At 37.8% G+C, this 21,827-nt stretch overlaps 1 protein-coding gene across 1 annotated transcript; it reads left to right on the top strand.

The window, feature by feature from the left end:
- The first annotated feature begins 15,516 nt into the window (after nucleotides 1–15,516).
- Nucleotides 15,517–20,780, top strand: LOC137718394 (leucine-rich repeat receptor-like serine/threonine-protein kinase BAM3). The gene is made up of 2 exons (XM_068457933.1): nucleotides 15,517–18,156; nucleotides 20,220–20,780. Exons 1-2 carry the CDS (start codon nucleotides 15,582–15,584, stop codon nucleotides 20,642–20,644), a joined length of 3,000 nt encoding a protein of 999 aa, XP_068314034.1. The 5' UTR covers nucleotides 15,517–15,581; the 3' UTR covers nucleotides 20,645–20,780.
- The last annotated feature ends 1,047 nt before the right edge of the window (nucleotides 20,781–21,827 follow it).

Genomic DNA, 21,827 nt, shown 5'->3' with positions numbered 1-21,827 from the left:
AAATTTATAAAATACGAGTTCAATACCAATTTATTAACCACCCCTTAGTGTAGTTGTATTAAAACAATTAAGCATGTTCTAAATCATGAGCATATTTGTCATTGTGGTTCCAAAATTTTCAATTTTTGCCAAAAGCTCTTTTGCATTAAAGCAAAGGCTTTTTAGTTAAAATGGTATTTGAGATTTGCATTATACATTACTTTGGTTCTTGAGATTGAAAATCAATAGGAATGATCCCTGAGGTAATCCACCATCCATTATTTTGGTCATTCCATTAAAAACTCCGTTAAGTGTTCCGGAGCTCTTGGCCGGAAGTTTAGGCAATTTTCAAAGTTTCGTGACTCAATCGTTTCTTAACCAAATTTGACCCATAATATATCAAAATGAAGATAGGAAAGTGTAGAACAAGATTATACCTATTGGTCGCCGGAGATGGCCGGAAAATAGCCTGAAAGGTGACTGGTCCGTGGGGGAAAACTGGATAACTCGCCGAAAACTGGGTAAACTTTAAACGTTCATAACTTCTTCAATATTCAATGAAATCGAAATCATACTTCTCGACGAGATGAAGAGAATGGTACCTTTCTTCAAGGTTAACTCGCCGTGGTTTGGCCGGAAAATGGATCGAAAGTGGCTAACTTGATGACCAAGACAGCCACTTTCGAGCCGTTTTTCGGCCAAACCACGGCGATTTAGCCTTCAAGAAAGGTACCATTCTCTTCATCTCGTCGAGAAGTATGATTTTTGTTTTTGAATCACTCGATTTCGTTGAGTATTGAAGAAGTTATGAATGTTTAAAGTTTACCAAATCTCTGGCGAGTTTTCTAGTTTTCCCAAGGACTATTCACCTTTCAGGCTATTTTCCAGCCATCTCTGGCAACCATTTGGCTTCTAACTAGGTATAATCTTGTTCTACACTTTTCTATCTTCATTTTGATATATTATAGGTCGAATTTGGTTAAGAAACGATTGAGTTACGAAGCTTTGAAAATTGCCCAAACTTTTGGCCAAGAACTCCGCTTACTTAACGGAGTTTTTAACGGAATGACCAAAATAATTGATGGTGGACAATCTCAGGGACCATTTATATTGATTTTCAATCTCCGAGACCATTTATATTGATTTTCAATCTCAGATACCAAGGTGATGTGTTATGCAAATCTCATAGACCATTTTGGATAAAAAAAACCTAAAGCAAATGATGAACATAACCTTTTTCTCCTTAATCTTCTTTTGAAGATCACTCATACAAAAGATCATTTGATTAGGAGATCGTGGTCATTCATCTAAATGTATTAAATAAATAAACGGTTCATCATAAATATATCACTTAGTTCCTATACCATCAATTATATTCACACATCCTAAATTACTTCTCTCACACTTTTTAAATTTTTTTAATATTTTCTACACACCACTAACACTTGATAGAAAAATATTAAAAAATTTAAAAAGTGTGAGAGAAGTAATTTGAAGTGTGTGAATATAATGTCCCATTATCTATGCATTTGAATGACTATGATCAAATCGAGGCACATTTTAAATACTAAATATGCCCCTTGAGATGCATTAAGGACGTAATAATAAAGGTGAGTGGTGAAGATATGCTTTCAACTTAGAGCTGAGTAGGGATCGATAGGTAATATATCGATAAATATACATGTCGCATTAGAGAGCATGAGTGGCAAGCATATATTTTAGAATTTAAAGAGATTCTCTTCGAATCTCTTTCATCAATGTCATCGGATTAAATGATCTGAGTCTTTGAAATTTCATCAAACAGTAAAAAATTATTATAATTTTTAAAAAATCAAAATAAATAAACCGTTAAATAAAATTTTAGAGATTTGGATCACTTAATTTAGTGATCTTGATGGAAGAGATACGATCAATTTCCTTGTACGACAAAGATGACAAACCCATTTCAACGTGACTTGGAATTCCACCATGGTCAATTTGCCAGCAGGGTCAACACAATCCCTGTATCTCCAAACAAAGCTATGATGTCATATAATTATAAAAGCACACGATCCACAACGCAGACCTTGGATGACGTATTCCTATTATAACAATTATATGTCTTGAAAGATTAGGGTTTTTGCTGAGTCAGAGATCAGATATTCAGAGTCAGAGATATCCTTTTTTTATTTCTGATTTTTTGTGTTCCGAGTTTAAAATTTTGAAAATTCGAATTGTTAAAGAGATTGGAAGATAGATGTGAAATCTTATTTTGTGTAAAATGAGTTTATGAAATGAGTTAATAAAAATTATAAGATTTAAAATGAGTGATACGAAACTTCCAATCCTTCGGTCCAAACGCAAGGATCTGGAAAGGATCTCAATTTAGATATTCATATGTCATACTTGCACCATGTGTCTGTTCTTATTCTTTTAGGTCAAATCTTAATTATGTCACTAGACTCTTTTTCGTACCCTTAATTAGGTCAAATCTTAATTATGTCACTAGATTCTCTTTGGTACCCTTAATTATTCCTGATAAGAGATATTCTACACATATGATTAACAATTGATATGACACGAATAGCACTTGTTGGAGCCACTCAAATGATAAAAATATCAATTAAAAAATTAATTAAATAGCCATCAAAATAGGAAACTTTATGGCTCGTACGATATATACCATGGCAATTGGAATTATACTGCTAATCCATAAGTGGTCAACGTCACTGATACAGTATATTGTGTTGGAAAATTAGGTATAAAATCATTTCGGAAATTCATGAAATAAATCTTGTAATGATGTATAGAAATAGTTGCTTAATCATACATAGATAAGGGTTAGAAAAACTTGAAAATTTTAGTGGGGGCAAACATTTTACACTCTGATACTTATACACAACGCACATGAAAGAGTTGTAGAGAAACGTAACTTGGTCGAGGCTCGTTGTACACTATGCCCTTAAAACGATATTATGCCTCACATGGGTTTTCAGGATTTACCGGTTCTCGTTTCTCAAGATACAATGACATTCTGTTGCAAATCAAGAATATACAGAAACCTAGGTGAGAAGAAAATTTTAAATTTAATATAAAAAGTATTAATGAATATAATGTAGAAAAATACTGCTAAATCGTAATATTGAGTGGCTAGTTACTATTATACAATTAAATTATGTTTTGAAAATTAGACATTTGATACGTCACAAGCCTTAAGTCATGACATAATCTTAAATTCGTCTAGCCAAAAGACGTAGCTATGGGAGGCTTTTTTTTGTTTCCCTCTCTTAAAAAGGGGACCAACTAGTTGCTTCGCAACGGCAATCCACCCTTCCAAGAGCTAGGAACTAACAAAGGCATTTCAACTTTCCCTAGCCACCATCGTGCGATTCACGAGTGGTAGAAATTGAACCCATAATGTGTCGTATAGAATACGAGCCTGAAATTCATCCAAAATCACTGGTTCACCCTGTGGTAATTGTAGCTATGGGACTTCAAAGCCTCATATGTGCTATCGTTACAACTCTCATGCTTTGCCACCCTCTAGTCTCTATCACACCTACTCATCCTCCATTGGTGTTGCACCTTGAAAGGAAGAAGCAATATCGATACTCTAAGGGATAACGCCGCTGATAACTGGATTTCCCACTGTTACCCAGGTATATATATCTCCATCAAATGGAACAGGGACTCGAATGGAGTGTGTGTTGCTGCTGTGAGTAGGAGATGCGAAGATGTGTTCACTCCTATTCAAATTGAGGCTTTAGCAGTTAGAGAAGGGCTTCTGTTGGCGGTTCATAGGGTTTTCATGGTATTTTTTTGGAGAGTGATTCGCTTCAGATCATGTTAGCTTTACATGGGTCTTCTAAGGATGTGTCCCCCATTGGACCTAGCATAGAGGATGCTAAGTTTTTGCTGCATTCGATCGTTGAAGCTATTGCGTCCTACATCCGTTGCCAAGCCAATTCCGCAGCCCATGGGTTAGCCCGTTTTGCCCTCCATTATGGAGGAGATAGTATATGGGATGAAGAAACTCCCTCTTTGATTAGTGATTTAGTTGAGGAGGACAACTCCACCCCTTGTACTTCTTAGCCTATTCCTGGCTCTTTTGAAATTTATATATATCGATTTTCATAAATAAGAATATAAAAAAAAAAATTGCCTGCTATTATCTTGTGTTCAATTGTTTGCTCTCTTTTTGTACTTCAGTTTGGTTTGGTTTATATATATATATATATATATTTTTTTCCTATTAACTGAAGGGGACAAAATTGAAGTATCACCTTTCTTCAATAGTATCAGGAGGATCCAGATACTCCTGATATTTCTATGCGGAGCCTGCAGACCATGTCATCGTGGCCGTTTGATTCAAAGTGCATGCAAGTTGGTAAAGATGAATTAAACTCAACGGGATCCGCATAGAAAGATCAAGAGATGATCATAGTCTGTATCAGGACTAGCTAGTAGAAACCATGTGTGTATATGTGTATATACATACACAGCACAATCAAATAAGTTTATTTGAAAAATTCTTCAGAAAAGCATATATGCATGTGTGTGTATTGTAATTACACATGGAGTCATACATGCTTTAGTTAGTCAAAGGGAAAAACCCTCCAGGTAATGTTGGTCCTGATGTACTGTTCTCGATAAAAACACAAACTAAAGCAAAACCTTTGTAAAGGAAATAAAGAAATCAGATAAAGACAAGAATTTGAGATTTAAGGGGCCTTTATGTGTTGCTTTGCATGCGTACTTATGTCATTCAAATAGGTTAAGAAGTTTTTCATGGTATGGACAAAACAAAACTTGAACAAAATCTTGCATAAAGAATCTTAGCTACACAATCTTAGTTGCTAGCCATGGGGGCCTTGATATTGTTGTCTGACATTTGATTAATTAGTTAATAAACCATCAAACATCAAGGGGTAATCTAATTAAACAATTGCAAGAAAATATGTAGGACAAAGGTTTTGAAGAATTATGTGTGTGTGAAATGCATATTGTTGCTTGCATGTGTTTGAGATGGTTATTCAAAATTTCGAAAGATCTAGCATTCCCCACGTACACGAATTGTTTATATATGTTTATGTTGTGCTTCTTCTTTTGAGGTTACGTTGGATTATTCTATTATATGTACAAGATATCCTTGTTGGATATAATTTAAGGAAAAATTATATATACACGATATTCTTGTTGGATATAATCAAACACTTGGTGGACTTATTATCACCAACTGAACTCTCTTGCATTATGTCAACGGATACTGACATATGCCGAAGCAATCTGAGTGCTATCGAGAGAATTTCTCGAGTGCTCTCGACGCAACATGCCCGGTGTTGCCGATATATGCCTAGGAAGTATTACATCAAACGTTTGGTGGGCACAAAAGAGACGCATACCAAACATTCGAAGGGTTATCGGAAGACCTACATGCTCTCGACTTCCTACAACTATCCATTTGTCTATTGTATGGAATTAGCTTCCTCGCTTGTGGGTTGATGTTAGGAGTGCGCATGGTACGGTTTGGGATAGGGGTGTAATCGAAACTGAAGCAAAATTTTGGTATCGGTATGGTACGGTATGGGGGTGGAACCGAAGGTGTGCCGAATTTTTCAATACCAGTTCAGTTTCGGTACAATATGAGAGAGTTTCAGTACAATGGGCAATCTCAACACCTGACCCAAAACGCAAGAATCTGACCCATAAACCTGTTGAGAATCAATGTCAATTGTAGGTGAAGTAGGTGGATGTTGTAGGTGAAGTAAGTGTGTGGTGTAGCTTTCATTTGGTTTGCTATAAATACCCAAGTCCTCAAGCATTGTAGATCATCCAAGGAAAAACAAAGCCTAGAGCTAAATAAGAAAAGCTTTGCTAATTAGTTTATTTTGTGAGCTTTCTTTAAGAGTGTGCTCTATTTTCTTCTTCTTGGGATCATTAGAGTTATCTTGGATACTCTTCTTATTCAACAATTGGTATTAGAGCCAAGTCGGTCAGGGATCGTTCTTGGTAGAGCATTGGTTGTAAAGTCTCTTGAAATTCCGAGTATGCTCTGTGGTTGCAGTTTTGACTGATCTTCCACATCAGAAAAAATTTCTTGAGATTATTGTTGGGGTTATCACAAACCTTGAGAGGGAGCTTCTTTGTGTCGAGAGTAGTGTATTACTCTGCACGGTAGTCACTCAAGCTTGTTCGGTGTAGTCAAAGTCTTGCCGATACGATGGGTGATCTTCAAGTTGTTGGAGGAATCAAGAAGCTCAACAACCAAAACTATAACACGTGGGCAACGTGTATAGAGTCTTACCTTCAAGGTCAAGACTTGTGGGAGGTTGTCGGTGGTAGTGAAGTTACACAACCGGCAGCGGAAGATGTTAACGGCGTCTTGCGGAAGTGGAAAATTAAAGCAGGCAAATCAATGTTTGCCTTAAAGACCACAATAGAAGAAGAAATGTTGGAGCACATTCGGGATGCTAAAATGCCAAATGAAGCATGGGACACTTTTGTTACACTCTTTTCGAAGAGGAACGATACAAAATTGCAACTTCTCGAGAATGAGCTGATATCGATGGTACAACGCGACATGACGATTGCCCAGTACTTTCACAAGGTGAAGTCGATATGCTGCGAAATTTCAGAATTAGATCCAACAGCTCCTATTGGGGAAACCAGGATGAAGAGAATAATTATCCATGGTTTGAGACCCGAATATCGAGGGTTCATTGCCGCTATACAAGGATGGCCGACACAACCATCACTTGTTGAGTTCGAGAAGTTGCTTGCCGATCAAGAAGCTTTGGCAAAGCAAATGGGAGGGGTTTCGTTAAAAGGTGAGGAGGAAGCACTCTACACCACAAGTAAAGGCAGCTTTAAGCAGCGTGCTGGTGGTGGATCTAAAAGAAATGGTGACAAGGAAAAAGGTCATCAAGGAGGAGGGAGTTCTCGGCCAGGGGGAGCTCCGAAGTATCACGGCAACCGTGGTCAGTCCCAGAATAATAAAAGATTTGAGGGCAAGTGTTACAATTGTGGAAAGAATGGCCACATGGCGAAGGATTGCTGGTTCAAAAGGCCTGCATAAAGTAACGTCACCAACTTAGAGAAGAAAAGTGAAGATGATTGGGACGTCATTGCGTCTCTAGCCCTGGAGGAAGAATGGGATGCAGAAGCATCATCTTGTTGGTGCTCAGAAAATGAGGCGTTGCCCGACCCAAAAGATTTAGAAGATACATTGCAAGGGAAACTGGGAGACCAAGCTGCCCAAATCCAATCAAGTCCAGATGAGCCTAAAGATTTGCTTGCTGGAGACGATGTCGAGCAAGAAGTACCTAAGAGTCCTTGGCAAACTGGCGTGTATCAACAACCAAACGAAGAAGGTGGGCCGAGTGAAACGGAAGAATCAACTCCACAATCTCAACTCCGAAGGTCAACAAGAACACGAAGGCCAAATCCCAAATACGCCAATGCAGCCATAATTGAAAAAACAACTGCAACAGAACATGAGACGTTCGAAGAAGCATCGCAGAGTTCTGAGTGGATGACAGCTATGAAAGAAGAGCTTGATGCACTTCAGCAAAATCAGACTTGGGATCTCGTGCCAAAGTCAAGAGATGTGAAACCCATATCCTACAAGTGGGTTTACAAGATAAAGTGTCGTCCAGATGGGTCAATCGAGAGGTACAAGGCACGATTGGTAGCTCGTGGTTTCTCTTAACAGTACGGACTAGACTATGATGAAACATTTAGTCTAGTGGCGAAGCTTACAATAGTACGAGTCTTACTTGCACTTGCAGCCAACAAAGACTGGAATCTGTGGCAGATGGATGTGAAGAATGCTTTTCTTCATGGAGAGCTGGATCGGGAGATCTACATGATCCAACCAATGAGATTTCAGAACCAAGATCATCCTGAATATGTGTGTAAACTGCGGAAAGCACTCTATGGATTGAAACAAGCACCCAGGGCGTGGTTTGGTAAGATTGCTGAATTTCTAACACAAAGTGGTTATTCAGTAACACCTGCAGATTCCAGCTTGTTTGTCAAAGCCAATGAAGGAAAGCTAGCTATTGTGCTAGTGTATGTGGATGACTTAATCATAACCGATGATGATGAGGCAGAAATTCTTCAGACGAAGGAGAATTTATCAGTCCGTTTCCAGATGAAGGAACTTAGCCAACTCAAGCACTTCCTTGGTCTAGAGGTTGATCGCACACAAGAAGGAATATTTCTCTGTCAACAGAAGTATTCCAAAGATTTATTGAAGAGGTTCGGAATGCTCGAATGCAAGCTGATCTCTACGCCGATGGAGCCAAATGTCAAAATGAGTGCACATGAAGGAAAAGATTTGGAAGATGCGACGATGTATCGACAATTGGTAGGTAGTCTGATCTACTTAACCTTGACTCGACCTGACATTTCTTATGCAGTTGGTGTGATGAGTCGGTACATGCAAAATCCAAAGAAGCCTCACTTGGAAGCAGTTCGACGAATACTAAGATATGTGAAGAGTACAATTGACTATGGTCTTTTGTACAAGAAAGGTGAAGACTGCAAGTTAGTTGGTTACTGTGATGCTGATTATGCGGGAGATCATGACACCAGGAGATCAACAACTGGGTATGTGTTTAAGCTTGGTTCTGGAACCATCTCTTGGTGTAGCAAGAGACAGCCGACGGTATCATTGTCAACCACTGAAGCAGAGTATAGAGCAGCAGCAATGGCAGCTCAAGAGAATGCATGGCTAATACAGTTGATGAGTGATCTACATCAACCAGTAGATTATCCAGTACCATTGTACTGTGATAACCAATCGGCAATTCGCTTGGTGGAAAATCCAGTCTTTCATGCAAGAACTAAACATGTGGAAGTGCACTACCACTTTATCAGAGAAAAAGTTCTACAAGAAGAGATTGAGATGAGACAGGTCAAGACGAATGATCAAGTTGCGGACTTGTTCACAAAAAGTTTAAGTACAGGCAAGCTCGAAAATTTTCGCTGTCTGCTCAGCACAGTGCAAAGAATGAGAGCTGACATTGAGGGGGAGTGTTGAGAATCAATGTCAATTGTAGGTGAAGTAGGTGGATGTTGTAGGTGAAGTAAGTGTGTGGTGTAGCTTTCATTTGGTTTGCTATAAATACCCAAGTCCTCAAGCATTGTAGATCATCCAAGGAAAAACAAAGCCTAGAGCTAAATAAGAAAAGCTTTGCTAATTAGTTTGTTTTGTGAGCTTTCTTTAAGAGTGTGCTCTATTTTCTTCTTCTTGGGATCATTAGAGTTATCTTGGATACTCTTCTTATTCAACAAAACCAACACACCAAAAGGAAGACAAACACAATACAATCCAAGCTCATCAGCGCATCCAATTTGAACCCGTCTTTCGGATTAAAGCTCTTCTCCAACAAATCCGGAAAAACCATCAGCCGACTTTGGATTGAGGATAAGGAAGAGAAGAAGGGGAAGAGGATTATCTCCCCTTCTACTTAAACGGTTACAGTTAAGTCTCGTCAATATCTTATATTAATATTTTTTTTTTTTTTTTGTAGAGACAATAAGACAAAAAACAATGGGTGAGAGGAGGGGAGGGAAAATGATGGAAATAAGAGGGGTGAGAATCCTACTCCAAAAGAAAGAGGGGTGAGATGAGAGAGATTTCGTTTGGAGAGATTCACAATGGAGGTGTAGGAAAGAAGAATGTAAGACACGGTTTGGGGGGTGGGGTGGGGGGCTGTTGTGCTAGGTTTGAGAATTGAGAGTTTGAAAGTGAGAGAAAAGAGGGGTGAGATGATCCACATGCATCTGTCTGTTGGCAAACTCAACACCTAATCCAAAACAAAAAATCAGCGGCCGACTTTGGACTGAGAATTGAGAGTTCACAAGCATCTGTCTGTTGGCAAACTCACATGGTTATGAGTTGGACCTCGGATTTGGGGGGTTGTGAGTTGGAAAATTAGCCCTTTTAGTTTATATAATTTTTTTATGGTTTTTCTTGTTGGATAATGATTAGTTTTCTTGTAGGTTAAGGATTTGCATTTGTTGCCTATTGGATTAAGGTTAGTTCTCTCTAAATAGAATGTATTGTAATTATGTAGTCGTAAGTCTCTCAAGACGTAGTCTCTTCATATTATGTAGCTTTATTGACAAATCTTGTAGCTAGTGTTTCTTTGTTTACAGTTTATAAAGTAGTTTCGTAATCTGTTTATCCATCTGTTCTGCCTACTCTAGTTTTCAACTCCTTCTACATACAAATATGTATTATATGCATATTGCAATTGATTTCCTTTCATGGTCAGTGCGTTCAAAAATTTTGAGCAACAATTCATATCCATATTATATGCGTTCATTCTAGTCATTCATGTGAAGCATAATGTTTTTATCCTTTAAAATGCTCATAATTAACGTTGACAGAGAGGTATAACACAATGTCTTTCTCTTTTCTCTTTATTCTCTTTATCCCTTAAACGTTTGTTTCTTTTTGTTTTTCCTTCATTGAGGGATGCTTACATACAAGGACAAACCTTTTATTTGCCACCTTATTTACAAGGATGATTCCTTTGCCCTTTGAGACGGTCAAAACCCCTATCTTTAGAGGAATAAAGCTCTCTGGGGCATCGCCAAAGGCATTCCTAATCCAATTAAAGGGGCGTGAGATGTTGATGACTTTCATAAATTGGGTTCCTCCTATTCAAAGGGCGATAATGTTCTTTCTGTCTCAGCATTGGTTTCATATGTGAGATATGTAATCATGTTGTCTATTTTATACAACCTTTTTTAATTAGTTCCATCTGGCACCAATTTGTATGGTTGTCCTCCTTTTGTTGCTCTCATTCATAAATCTGAAAATATTTTTACTCACTGTTCTAAAATAATGGTGATGCTCACCACTCTATTAATTGCCGTTGAATAAATTTGATTTAATCTATCTACTATACAAATCTTGAAACTTAAAATAATCAAACGGTAATTAATAGGATGGTGATCATACCACCACCTTAGGGTAGTGAGCAAACTACACTCTAAATCAACACCATTAACCCATTTACTGTTTATATTTAATTTCTTTTTTAGATTGTTTGTTGAATTTTTTTGAAATATGAGTATAATAGGGTTTCAGAACAAGAAAATAAGATACACATACGTTGAAATAATAATGTGTTAAGTTATGAGTATTATTATTTACAAATTAAAGTGACATCATTTTTTACACATTTTTTGATACTTTCATAAAATGATGACATATATTATAGACTGTACCAGCAATAATATGAAACATCATTATTGATCTTTTTAATCTCATTTTCTTTACTAATTAATTATTTCGAAGTAGATCACTTGGTTCTACAAATTGTTTATAATTATATTAAGATTGTGAGATTGAGATTGCAGAAATTACTTGCAACTAATGCTTGTTTGTCGTATATTTTTAATCTTCCCTTCCCATGAACATGGATACAAGTGACGATGTCAACTCTCTCTGTCTTAACTTATCACTTGGATATAGTCAGATTTGGTTTTAGAGACACTTTGGCTATCTTGTTTGCTTATTTTTGAGTCTTTTTACAATATATTTTTTTACACATTTTACAATATATTCGAAGGAATCGCTTTGCTTGAACTTTGATTTTGTAATCCAAAACTTAGGCCAAAGAAAAAAATTTAGTAATTTATTTAATTTTTAAAGCCGTGCACGTTAAAGAACATAAGAACATATGTACATCCTTTTAGCTCGAATCAGTATTGAGAAATTTTTTTTTTTTGCCTCAATTGGCAAAAGGAGAGGCGAATATGGTTCTCTCTTTTGGCCAATTTGGTAGTGCCATGTGAAGTCAATTATCAAAAACTTTGCAGTCCCACATTGTTTGTCAATTATCGTCATGTGTCGAGAGAGAAAATTATGGTCGTATATAATTTGTTACACCTATTAGGAGAAATAAAAATATATACATAATTAACCACACTTAAGAAATGAACACGTGATTATAGATAGTTATATTTGAGTACTTCTCATTTATATAGCTTTTGTCTCTTCTTTTTATACAAGTGACTTGTGGGATAGGGGAACTGAACTTGAGACTTCAGGTGCAAGGATGAGTTAATGTTCTTAATCAACTGAGTTACAAACCTCTTTGACGGAAATTGATGATCCACCCAAAAACCAATTGGTAATAGAGGAGTGATCCAACTCCTTATAGATCCTTGTAAATTTTTAATGTGTGACATTTATTCACATCCTTACACACTCAGTCACCGAGTGATGAATTTGTGAGGCTAACACACAAACAATTTTAACTGGGTAACTTTGAGCACATTTAGAGAAATGCCTGCATCTTTCTAGGCTATAATTGACTTGTATCATGCAAATTACTGTCACTTCGGTTCTTTCTAAGATTATCTGGCCATTGGATTCAGCATGTGAGTAAACATGCTTTAGTATTATAATTTAAGTTGAGATTCCAAAAAAAAAAAAAAAATTGGAAATACGAAAAATGACCTAATTCCTTGTAAGGCTTTATAAATTCCTGACGTCTCCAAAATAATACCTCATACCATATATGACAAAATTAAATAAATCTGATGCACACAATACGATACCTAATGGTCCCGTGGACTAGAAGTTGATGCATACAAGGGCACGATTGATCACAAAATAGTATCTCAATATTGAGTAAATCTTTGATTTTCAATCCAATCCTTCTCTTGGCTGTTTGCATAATTCACACTGATCAGTGACCACATTAGGGTTTTCATAAACTTAAGGTCAACAAGGGCACAAAGACAGTGACCCTTCGAAAGGGCAGGCCTGCCCTTCAATAAGATCGATTTTTTTTTGTCGAAACCTTCAATATAAGATATATTGAGACACCTCTGCACACTCTTCCTCCCAACTACTCATTCCTTGCCATGAGAGTATCACAGTGGGGCCAAGCCAGCCATGCGCTATAGTATTTGCATTTGCATGACAAAACCCTACCACTTGTACATATATTTTTGAGAGAGAGAGAGAGAGAGAGAGAGAGAGAGAGAGAGAGAGAGAGAGAGAGAGAGAGAGAGAGAGAGAGAGAGAGAGAGAGAGAGAGAGAGAGAGAGAGAGAGAGAGAGAGTGTTGCTAGAAGAGCACTCTTTCCCATGTATGAGGGGCCATGGATTTTTCTTTGAGTGAGAGAGAGAGTGAGTGAGTTTTTTCAAGTTAATACAAGAGCACTCTTTTCCATGTGAAATTTGGAGGAGAAGGGTGGGCGGGTCATGGATTTTGTTGTTTAAGAAACCAAAAGAAAAAAAGAAAGTAAATTAGTCTTTTCTTTTCTTCTTTAATTAATTTGCTTTTCATTTGAAGTGGAAGATCAAAAGCAGATGATGCATTTCTATACATCTGCTTTTACTTTTGAGCCCTCTCTTTAAGACTATTCCATCTTCTAAAAAAGCCCTTAAATATACCACCACCATCGATCTTACGATATTACATACTACATAGAGAGTTGGTCCCGGCTGGCCGGCTGTGTAGGGCAAGGAAGGAGATCGAAGGGAATAAAGCTGCTGCTGCTGCTGCATTGCACAAGAAAAGCTTCCACTGCACTGGTTCCTTATTCCATGCAACCTATTCAAACAACAAACATAATTATATATTGATCATTCAAACAAACATAGTAATCATATATTAATAATCATCATCTTTTACTTCTTACAACCCACTGCACATGTTGCAGCAGGCACATGTTTCCAGCTCAAGAACGATCAATTAAAAGACTCGACTTATTACTCCACATCGGAAATTACCCCTCCTTTTTTTCTTTTCTTTTTTTTTGGTTTAGTTTTTTAATTTTTTGAATAAACTGATTTTCTAAGGCTCAACTTATAGTTGTGGTGTTTTTTTCTAATTTATTTTGTTTATTTTGGATTATTATTATTAGAGAGAGAGAGAGTTTCAAAATTATTACAATAATTTAGAAAATGAGAAAGTTTCGAACCCAAAACGCATAGATAGTGGCGGATGCCTTAACGGACCCAAGAGGTCTAGGGACTACTGGAAAGTACATATAACTAGTGGCTATGAGGATCTTGGAGGACCACCCAAGTTTGGGCATATGGTGGAGAAGAAGAGTGCAACGGCAAACCAGCAGGTGGAGGTTCTGCAAATGATTAACGAAGGAGAAGAAGATTATGAAACTACCATGACATGTTTTCAGAGTATAAAATCTCATTGTGGACAAATATATAGTCTTTGTAGCTTGTAATGTTTGTGTAAAGACTATGAATGAAAAGTTGGTAATTTATCGTTCAACTTTTTTTTTTTTTTTTAGAACTGTTATTAGCACTCAAAAAATCTCATTCTACACTTCTCACAAGTGTATTTTTCTTTCTAATTACAGAAAGTTTTGAGTGCAAAATGAAATTTTTGAAGTGCCAATAACATTTTTTTTTTTTGGAGCTTTTATATTTGGACCACCTATGTTAGAATCCTAAATTCATCACTCCACATAGATAGAAATTCAGCACAATATCTACTAGAATATTAAACCACATGCAATTATTGAGAACATTATCCATATGCACACTGCGATGCTTACAGATTGTCATAACATGATGAGGCAAGCATGCATGGCTGCTATCATATATATATATATATATGTATGTATGTATGTATGTATGTATGTATGTATGTATGTTATTACTATTTGATGGGTCCTCCATGCATGATCGATCTAATATGTGTTTATATGCTTTCTTTACAATTTCTGCAAACGTGAATTTTTTGAATGATCATGAAGAACAATTAAAGCATGCTAGCTAGCTGTACTCTAATATTGCTTCCTGGAAATCATTACCAAAGTTATTTATTATCCAAACATTCTTTCTAATTTTATACAGACAATAATTTGAATATAAATCATGATAGTGTTCTTTCAGTTTCATTGTCGATTAAAAGTTTGCAATCGGTTTAATTTGTGCATATATCTTGACTGCTATAACCTCGGATTTCAGTCATTGATAGCAGCGCTTTGAGGATATATACCAGCTGATAGTCATTTACCAAAAGCTTGAAGACAATGGTACCAATTTCAATGATTGAATTTGAAAGTGCAGCTCCATCACCACTGCCTCTCATTCAAAGCAATAAAGAGCTAGCACATCCATCCCCTTTGATTAAAGCTAAAGGACATTTTTGTCATGTGAATAAAGAAAGAGAGAGCATCATCTTATGAACTTTACCTTTTCTCCCCAAATCATAACTTTAAATTTGTTATCCAACGGCTCTTATTTTTCATTTGTTCTCAACAAACCTTCTTCTCTCCTTTCCTGCTTTTTCCATCTTAGCTTTGTCTAAAGAAGTTTCATAGCTTACCAGAATTTCAATCTTCTTCTTCTCTTCTCTGAGAGAAGAGAAAAGATCAAAGAAAATAAAGAGAGAAAAAGGAGAAAAGCAGAGGCTTAGCTTCTTCCTTGTATTTGAAGACTCTTTGTGAAAGAAGATGTTTGATTCCTTAACCCCATGCTCACTTCATTTTTCTCAGATTCCTCCTACTTTCCCTTCCTTTCCCGGAAAATCTCAAATGCTTAAATCCCTCCATCTTCTCTTTGAATACTTCAAAAAATAATTTTCTTGAATATTTTCCAGGAAACAAAAACACACGTACATGATGGTCTTCCCTTTCATTGTCTTGACATTTTTCTCTTTTGTTGGCACATCTTGTTTTGCTTCTTCCTTGGTCAGTGATTTTCATGTTTTAGTCACTCTCAAGCAAGGCTTCCAATTCCCCGAACCGGCCTTAAGCACTTGGAATTCTTCGTCTCCACGGTCAGTTTGTTTGTGGGCCGGAATTCGGTGCTATAGAGGAAGAGTTGTTGCAGTGGACTTGACAGATTTCAGTCTATCCGGCTCTGTGTCTCCACTGAATTCAGGCCTCGACCGCCTCACCGACCTTTCTCTTGCAGGAAACAACTTCACAGGCAGCATTGCACTTGCCAATCTCACAAGCCTTCAGTTCCTCAACATATCCAACAACCAATTCAGTGGAGGACTGGATTGGGACTACTCGGGCATTGCCAATTTGGAAGTTTTTGATGCTTATAACAACAACTTCAGTGCTCCTCTTCCACTTGGTATTTTGAGCTTGAACAAGCTCAGGTTTTTGGAGCTTGGAGGCAATTATTTCAGTGGGAAAATCCCAAAATCTTATGGGAATTTAGTCAGCCTGGAGTACTTGTCACTTGCTGGCAATGATCTCAGTGGTGAAATTCCGGGCGAGTTGGGCAACCTCACTAACTTGAGAGAGCTTTACTTGGGATATTACAATGTTTTTGAAGGTGGGATTCCAAAGGAGTTAGGAAAATTGGTCAATGTGGTTCACATGGATCTCTCGAGCTGCGAATTGGATGGGCCAATTCCCCGCGAGCTGGGGAATATGAAGGAGCTCAACACACTTTACTTGCACATCAATCTTCTCTCAGGCACAATTCCAAGGCAGCTAGGCAACTTGACAAACTTGGTCAATCTTGATCTCTCCAACAATGCACTTACCGGTGAAATCCCATTTGAGTTTTCCAATCTCAAACAGCTCAAGCTTTTCAACCTCTTCATGAACAGATTGCATGGCTCGATTCCAGACTACGTCGCGGACTTGCCTAATTTGGAAACACTGGGGCTGTGGATGAACAACTTCACGGGGATCATCCCGCAGAAACTTGGCCAGAATGGGAAGCTTCAGTTGCTCGATTTGTCCTCGAACAAGCTCACCGGTAAAATCCCACCAAACTTGTGTTCATCCAATCAGCTGAGAATACTAATTCTCTTGAAAAACTTTCTTTTCGGTCCAATCCCTCAAGGCTTGGGGACATGTTCTAGTCTCACTAGAGTGAGGCTGGGGCAGAATTACCTGAATGGTAGCATACCAAATGGCCTAATTTATTTGCCGCTGCTGAGTTTAGTAGAGTTGCAAAACAATTACCTATCTGGCATACTGTTGGAGAAAGCTAATAGCTCGTCGCAGCCAGTGAAATTAGGCCAGCTTAATCTGTCGAACAATCTCCTATCCGGTCCTTTACCTTTTTCGCTTTCAAATTTCTCTTCCCTCCAAATCCTCCTACTCAGTGGAAATCAATTCTCCGGTCCAATCCCACCTTCAATAGGCCAACTCCATCAAGTACTAAAGCTTGATCTTAGCAGAAATTCACTCTCTGGCGAAATCCCACCAGAAATCGGAAACTGTTTTCATCTCACTTACCTTGACATGAGCCAGAACAACCTCTCCGGCTCCATCCCACCCGAAATTTCCAACGTTCACATCCTGAATTACTTGAACATATCGAGAAACCACTTGAACCAAAATATTCCCAAATCAATAGGAACCATGAAAAGCCTCACAATTGCTGATTTTTCCTTCAATGATTTCTCCGGAAAACTACCCGAATCAGGGCAATTTTCCTTCTTTAATGCCTCCGCTTTCGCGGGCAATCCCCATCTTTGTGGCTCCCTCCTGAACAACCCTTGCAACTTCACCACAATCACAAGCACACCGCAAAAACCTCCGGGGGATTTCAAGCTAATCTTCGCATTAGGCCTGCTAATATGCTCGTTGGTGTTTGCTGCGGCTGCTATCCTCAAGGCCAAATCATTCAAAAGGAACGGTACTGATTCATGGAAAATGACTGCATTCCAGAAGCTGGAATTCACAATCGCTGACATCCTCGAATGCGTGAAGGACGGTAATGTGATTGGGAGAGGGGGAGCAGGGATTGTTTACCACGGAAAAATGCCGAATGGGGTTGAAATTGCTGTGAAAAAGCTACTTGGTTTTGGACCGAACAGCCACGATCATGGCTTCAGAGCCGAAATCCAGACATTAGGCAACATTCGACATAGAAACATTGTGAGGCTGCTGGCTTTTTGTTCAAACAGGGATACCAATCTGCTTGTTTACGAGTACATGAGAAACGGAAGCTTGGGAGAAGCACTGCATGGGAAGAAGGGAGGTTTCTTGGTCTGGAATTTGAGGTACAAAATTGCCATCGAAGCTGCCAAAGGCTTGTGCTACCTTCACCATGATTGTTCTCCGTTGATTCTTCACCGGGACGTGAAATCCAACAACATTTTGCTCAATTCGAGCTTCGAAGCGCACGTTGCAGATTTCGGGCTTGCCAAGTTCTTGATGGATGGGGGAACGTCTGAATGCATGTCTGCAATTGCAGGCTCATATGGCTACATTGCACCAGGTATGTTAATTGTTTCTTCTTCCCTATCAATTTGACTATAGTTTTGAATTTATTCCAAGCTTTGTGTAGTTTGTGTATAACGAACGCCTTTCAAAATCCAGCCATGCAAATTCAGTGTGTCGGTGTATTTCATATATTGATGCGTTGATCAAAGTTGGTACTTGGTAGTTAAGTTAGTCAGTATGTGAATTTCTGCTACTGTCAAAATTGTGGGTCACATCATTAGACAATCATTGCCCTCAGTTCTCAACGCTAATGGATCGATGTGAGGAAAAAATGTAAGAAATTTCTAGAATTGTGCTCGATTTTGCGTCAAAAATTTAGTTTTTAAAATTTATAAAATCATTTTGTTAAATTTAACACTTCCTTTAATTGCACAAGATTTGTTAGGCGACAAACTTTTCTTTTCCTTTATGCTTTGGACTTCATCATGAGCATAAGGAATATACATACCTGTGTAATCATGTAAGCCATTAGTTTTGTGTTCTTGGTTGAGAATTTAAGGTATTAATTAGTTTTTGGGTCCATTAAGATGTTAGGAATGTTTTTGTAAATTTCCAATTTCCACTGCATGAAGCAAAATATATTCTGTTTTTGAAGAACACCATAAAGTCTTAAGCTTACCTTTTTTTAATTAATTAAAGAGGACGGAGAGTTGCATTTTGAAACCTCTTATAACATCAAAAAGAAAAATTAGTTTGTTTACTGTATTTATATTCATATTATTTTTACACTCTTTTAAGCTTCATACACACCATTTTTTACTTCTAGTCATCAAATTGAATAATCTAATTAAAAATAATAAACATGATTAAATAAGAATAAGAAAAAGATGAGTAATGTATATTATTTTCTTATTCCTCTTTTATATATTGATATTTTGAGTTGTGTGATTTGTTTTCCCATACCTTTACTTGGTAATTGATTTCCTAATGCCTTTCTTGAAGTCCCTCCCATAAGCCATGCACCAAGATCTACTATGCATGCAGTATCAGTTCACACGAAACCCTAGAAAATACCATGACACACACATCTCCTTGCACTTGACCACAAAAGAAAAAGAAGAAGAGAACTCGCTAAAAATTGACATGTCTGAAATCTACCGTGATCTGTGTCCACTGTCCACAGTTAGAGAGAGAGAGAGAGAGAAGAAACAAACAACATCATTATGCATGGAATTTTCTTGGTAACCACAAAACACACAAACTGCCTCTCTCCTCTCCGGATTGTATACCCTCCTGTTACCGTGTTCTTTTTATTTTCTTTTATTTGTACGATCACGATTATATCACATTAATTTTTTAATAAAAATAATAAAATAATAAATAATAAAAATATAAAATATTAACGTTATTTAATCGTGACCGTACAAATAAAAATAAATAAAAAAGACATGGTAACAGTAGGACAGACAATCTGCCTCCCTCCTCTCCTCTCCCAAATTCTGTGCCAGACTACTCAGATTATTGTGGGGGTCCATTTCTTATATAATTATTTTAGTGAATCAAAACACGATAGTAAATTAATTACTGTCTTCTCTCTCGATTTGATATCAGAATCGGTATTCTGTGAGGTCAATTTGACAATGACACAACACAAGAGGGAAGTCTGACAGTGATGTCTAACACAACAGGTCTTGACTGTCGTGAAAGCTAACCCGACATGCACGTCCATTTTAATTACACACACACACACACACTTATACATACATGTTTTTTTATACATTTAGGCCACCACCCCCGCCACTTGTTTTGTTTTAGAGCACAAAAAGTGGGTTTCTTCCGACGTGGAAAGTCTCGGCTACTTTGCTTTCTTCTCGGTTCTTCCCCTTGCAACTTGCATCAACCCATTCACTTATTTTATTTTATTTTATTTTTTATCTTTAAACTAATTTTTGCTTTGCTTTCGATTTATTGGGCTTCTTTCGAATAAAAGAAAACATATTGAGCTTCAAATCGAAAACCCAAAAACCAATTCAATTTGGGCCTTGCCCTTCTCTTGTAGGTTTATTTCTTTCTGAGTTTTGGTACTGATGTTTGTATATATGCATGCATGTGTTTCAGAGTATGCATACACGCTGAGGGTGGACCAGAAAAGCGATGTATATAGCTTCGGGGTGGTTCTGTTGGAGCTTCTGACGGGGCGGCGGCCCGTAGGTGAGTTTGGAGAAGGCGTGGACATAGTGCAATGGTCGAAGAAAGCAACGAATTGTCGGAAAGAGGATGTTGCAAATATTGTTGATCATAGGCTTACTATATCTGTGCCCAAAGATGAAGCAATGCACATGTTCTTCATTGCAATGCTTTGCATCCAAGAAAACAGCGTTGAGAGGCCGACGATGAGAGAAGTCGTTCAAATGCTATCGGAGTTTCCTCGTCACTCTCCAGAATCCTTTCAGTCCTCTTCGTCTTTAGCCAATTCCCAGAAATCGAAGAATGTCGAAAAAGACGGAAAATGTCCCAAGTTCAAACAAGATATTTTGGTTTAATAACAACCACGATTTTTTTCCTTCATTTTTTGGAGTTTAATTAGTATATGGTCTTAATGTGGCTTGATTTTGTTGTAGCTAGCCGTGATATATATGAAAAGTAAAATCTTCTTTTGATTATTCAATAGATTTATGAAAGGCATGTATAAATAGATGAAGAGTATTACTAGATTCACCTCGTTATCATATTTCTACACCCCAGATTATAATCTCACTCATCATAAAAAATTTAAAAACTAAAATCCTATTAATCCACCCTAATTATTCCTAAAATAACCTCAAATATCTAAATCCATTTTTTTTTCACCCCAACTGCATCATCTGTAGAATGGCCTCGATTTGAAGCTAGTTGACGTTGGGCTGTGCAGTTGCCATTGGACATGAGAGGCTCTCTCCTCGAAATTCCATCTACATCTACAACATGCAAATCAAATGATGATAGGTTTATCAAACCCCTAATACCAACTTTATGACAAATCTGAACGGAACAATAAACAACCATGGAACAATCTCGAGACGCGGCCGTTGCGTGTGAGACTCAACCTGGAATAACTAGACCATCAACCACCGTCGTCAACATTGTGGAGGCAAATGGTGGGTCCGAGTACCAGATTTTCTTGGAGCAGTTTGAGATTGACGAATGGACCCGACAAGGTGTTGCGGTTGTTGGTGACTGAAAGCGTATGGGTTTGACGGTGGTGGTTTGCGATCTTTCTCTCTTTCCCTTTCTAGGGGTTGGACATTCGGGCGACGCCGCCCTGGGATCGGATGTCAGCGGGGACGCGCTTGAGAGCCATGACGGCGTAGGCCTCCTTGGTGATGCGAGCGTGGATGAGGAGATTTTTCCAGGTCTTTTGATGTAATTTTACAAAAAGATAAAAGTGGTAGTAAAAATTTTAAAAACTAGTGGGGTGGGAAGATAAGACAACGAGGTGGGTATATCAGCACTCTAGATGAAATGAGAGAAAATCTTTACTAGAGATCGAAGCGGAAAGGCAGTGATGAATCTCTCCGTTTATTTTCTGTCCTGATAAACCGAATAAAAAGCTAGGAAAGGAGGGATAATAACACTAAGAAAGTTGTGATATTCCTTAATTTTGCTTTTCTTCTTGTACTGATACCAGGGTTGGTCCAAAGATTTTTGAGGTCCGAGGCAATGCCAAAAAATGTGTCCTCATTTTAT

Source organism: Pyrus communis, chromosome 15 (genome assembly GCF_963583255.1).
Source record: "Pyrus communis chromosome 15, drPyrComm1.1, whole genome shotgun sequence".
NCBI classification, from domain to species: domain Eukaryota; kingdom Viridiplantae; phylum Streptophyta; class Magnoliopsida; order Rosales; family Rosaceae; genus Pyrus; species Pyrus communis.
This window is presented reverse-complemented; position numbering and strand designations above follow the sequence as displayed.